Below are 2617 nucleotides of genomic sequence, written 5' to 3' on the forward strand. Positions count from 1 at the left end.
GAAGGGGAAGTACGATCTATATGTGGCCAAATTACCTTTCCAATCGTTCAGTGGATTGGATATATATGATGATGGCCCGTTAGCTCTTCCTCAACTCTGTTTCCTGGAGGTAGAATTTCTCCAACGTTCCACTATCGCCCTCTTTCTCCTCCCCAACCCAGGACACGCAGATCCTGTGCCATCAAATCAGAGACATGGCTACTTTCTTTTAAAATTAAGACCTTTTTTTTTTATTTTAACGTGTGCCTGCGAGTTTGCCTGAGGGGGAGGGGTGGGGAGGGTTGCCCAGGGAGACACTCATTTGAGAGGGGATGGAGAGGCAGGATAGAAATCAAATCACACCAGTATCTTGAAGAAAAAAAAAGCAGATTAAAAAAAGATTCTCCACGCCATCGCAGGGGGAAGAGGGAGGGGTTTAGGAGACAGAAATCAAGGGAATTCCCAAAATAACTCACACTTAAAACACAAATGAAAAAAGGGGGGAAAAACCAAAGCCCCCACGAGAATAACTTAAAGTTCACGACTGCCTCCCAGGTACGTCCCTTCTCTCCCTCTCTGTCGCCTCTCTCCTTCCTGGTGCACTGGGCCTTTGCAACAACAGAAAACTCAAACTAAGGTGTTGGTGGGTTTTTCAGGCTGGAATCGCAGGGTGTCCCTCCCCTTTCCTGCTTAGAAGCTGGTCCATGGTTTGCTGGTGGGGTGGGCTGGCCCTGGGCAGTGGCCTCTATGCGTGACCGCTCTCCAGGCCGCTGTCCTTGGCCTGGGACCCGATGTCGGCGTTGAGCGTAGCCTTGGCCTCTCGACCCTCCGAAGGCCTGGGGTTGCCAGGTCTGCGATGTTGGTAACTGAAGTGGCGGCGGAACCGGCGCTGGGGCGACTGCTGGCTCCGGATTCTCTTGCCCTTGTGGTTCTCCTTCTCGTCCTCCGGCCCCTCGGCGCGCAGAGTGGGGCCCCAGCGGCCGGTCCCAGCCCCACGCAGGGGAGGCCTCCCTTCTCGGAAGCCGCCGCGTCGAGCCACGCGGCTCTGCTCCCCGCCGCCCGCCAGCTCCGTGTCGGCGCCGTCCGCCGGACCTCGTCTCAAGGTCAGAGCCACGTACTGCGCCCGACGGGCGAAGTGGAGCGGGTAGGCCGGCCGGCGGGGGCCGCAGCTCTTCCACGCCTCGTGCTCGCCGGCGGGCGCAGCGCCCTCGACGGGCTTCTCGGGGCCCTCGGCTCTCGGGCAGCCGGGCCGGCTCCTGCGGGGCGCCTGCGGCGGCGGCCCGCTGCTGCGGGCTGGACAGCGCCGGTACTCGCTGCGGTCGGCCGCGTACTTGCTGCCCTGCACCGGGGCGCCCCCGGGCCCGGTGACATTGGCCGCCTCCACGCCCTTCTCGCCTTCCACCACGTCAAACTCCACGGGCTCGCCATCCCCGACGCTGCGGAGGTACTTGCGCGGGTTGTTCTTCTTGATGGCCGTCTGGTGGACGAAGACGTCTTCCTTGGTGTCGTCCCGGTTGATGAAACCGTAACCGTTCCTCACATTGAACCATTTCACCGTCCCCCAGACCTTGGTGGCCAGCACTTTCTTCTCTCCGGACGGAACCAGGGTGGGAGCGGCCTCGACCCCTTTGCTTTCAGAGCCAACCAGGGGACCCTCGGGGCGAGGTTGGGCCCCCGCGGTGACCGCAGCGGGACAAGGGGCACTCTTCATCTCCGGAGCCCCCAGCCACTCCTGCTCCTTTCTCCACCCCCACCCGGCCCCCCACCCCAACCGTGGCCCAGTCGTCTGGTGGGGGGGACGGCCGCCAAGGCCGCGAGGCTTCCCCGGGGTCGTTCTCTCCCACACCCACCACACCTAATCCCCGCTCAGCAACCTGACATCTCTGAGGGGCTAGGAAGGCAAGGAGCTGGGTTTTATAGGGGCCGCTAGCCAACGGGCAAGACGCTCTCAAGGCTGAGAGTTAGGCTGGTAGGGATTGGCCGGCCCAAAGGTAGGTCACAATGGTGGGCATCTGTCCCTCTTGGACCCAGGGAAAGGGGGAGGGGACGTAGAATTCCCTTGGCAGAGTGAGGAGATGCAACTCGGAATCCTAAAGCTCATCGGTTACGATTCTCCTACTAGCTTGACTCTGAAACTGGCCAAGGATCTTGCTCAATCACTGGGTAAAATGGACACGAAGAACGAGTCTCCCTTAAATTTAGGAAGAGGAGGCAGGGGAAAGGAGCTTGATCAGAGTTGGGCTTTGCTTTCCTTGACACTCACATGGTATGAAGAAATGAGCCTTCCTTTAGTGTTGGTGTGAATCATAGGTATAAATGCGTAGTACTGTTGTTGGGTGTTTTGTGGATTGTTCGGTTGTTTTCAGTCACGTCCAACTCTTCATGATCCCCTTTGGAGTTTTCTTGGCAAAGGAACTGGACAGGTTTGCCATTTCTTTCTCCAGCTCGCTTTAAAGATGAGGAAACTGAGGCAAACAGGGTCAAACTACTTGCCCAGGGTCTCACAGCTAGTAGATGTCTGAGGCTAGGTTTGAATTCAGGTCTTCCTGACTCTGGTGCTCAACTAGCCTTGTTGGGTATTAGTACACCTTATAAGATTCACAGCAGGAAACCCCTTAGAAACAATCTAATCCGATGG

At 58.0% G+C, this 2617-nt stretch overlaps 1 protein-coding gene across 1 annotated transcript; it reads right to left on the minus strand.

Annotated features, from left to right (window-relative positions):
• Positions 1-208: 208 nt before the first annotated feature.
• On the minus strand, positions 209-1865 carry LOC140533403 (Y-box-binding protein 1-like). Its single transcript, XM_072653074.1, has one exon. It carries the CDS (start codon positions 1688-1690, stop codon positions 725-727), a length of 966 nt encoding a protein of 321 aa, XP_072509175.1. The 5' UTR covers positions 1691-1865; the 3' UTR covers positions 209-724.
• Between the last annotated feature and the right edge of the window lie 752 nt (positions 1866-2617).

This window comes from Notamacropus eugenii, chromosome 1 (genome assembly GCF_028372415.1).
Source record: "Notamacropus eugenii isolate mMacEug1 chromosome 1, mMacEug1.pri_v2, whole genome shotgun sequence".
Lineage (NCBI taxonomy): Eukaryota > Metazoa > Chordata > Mammalia > Diprotodontia > Macropodidae > Notamacropus > Notamacropus eugenii.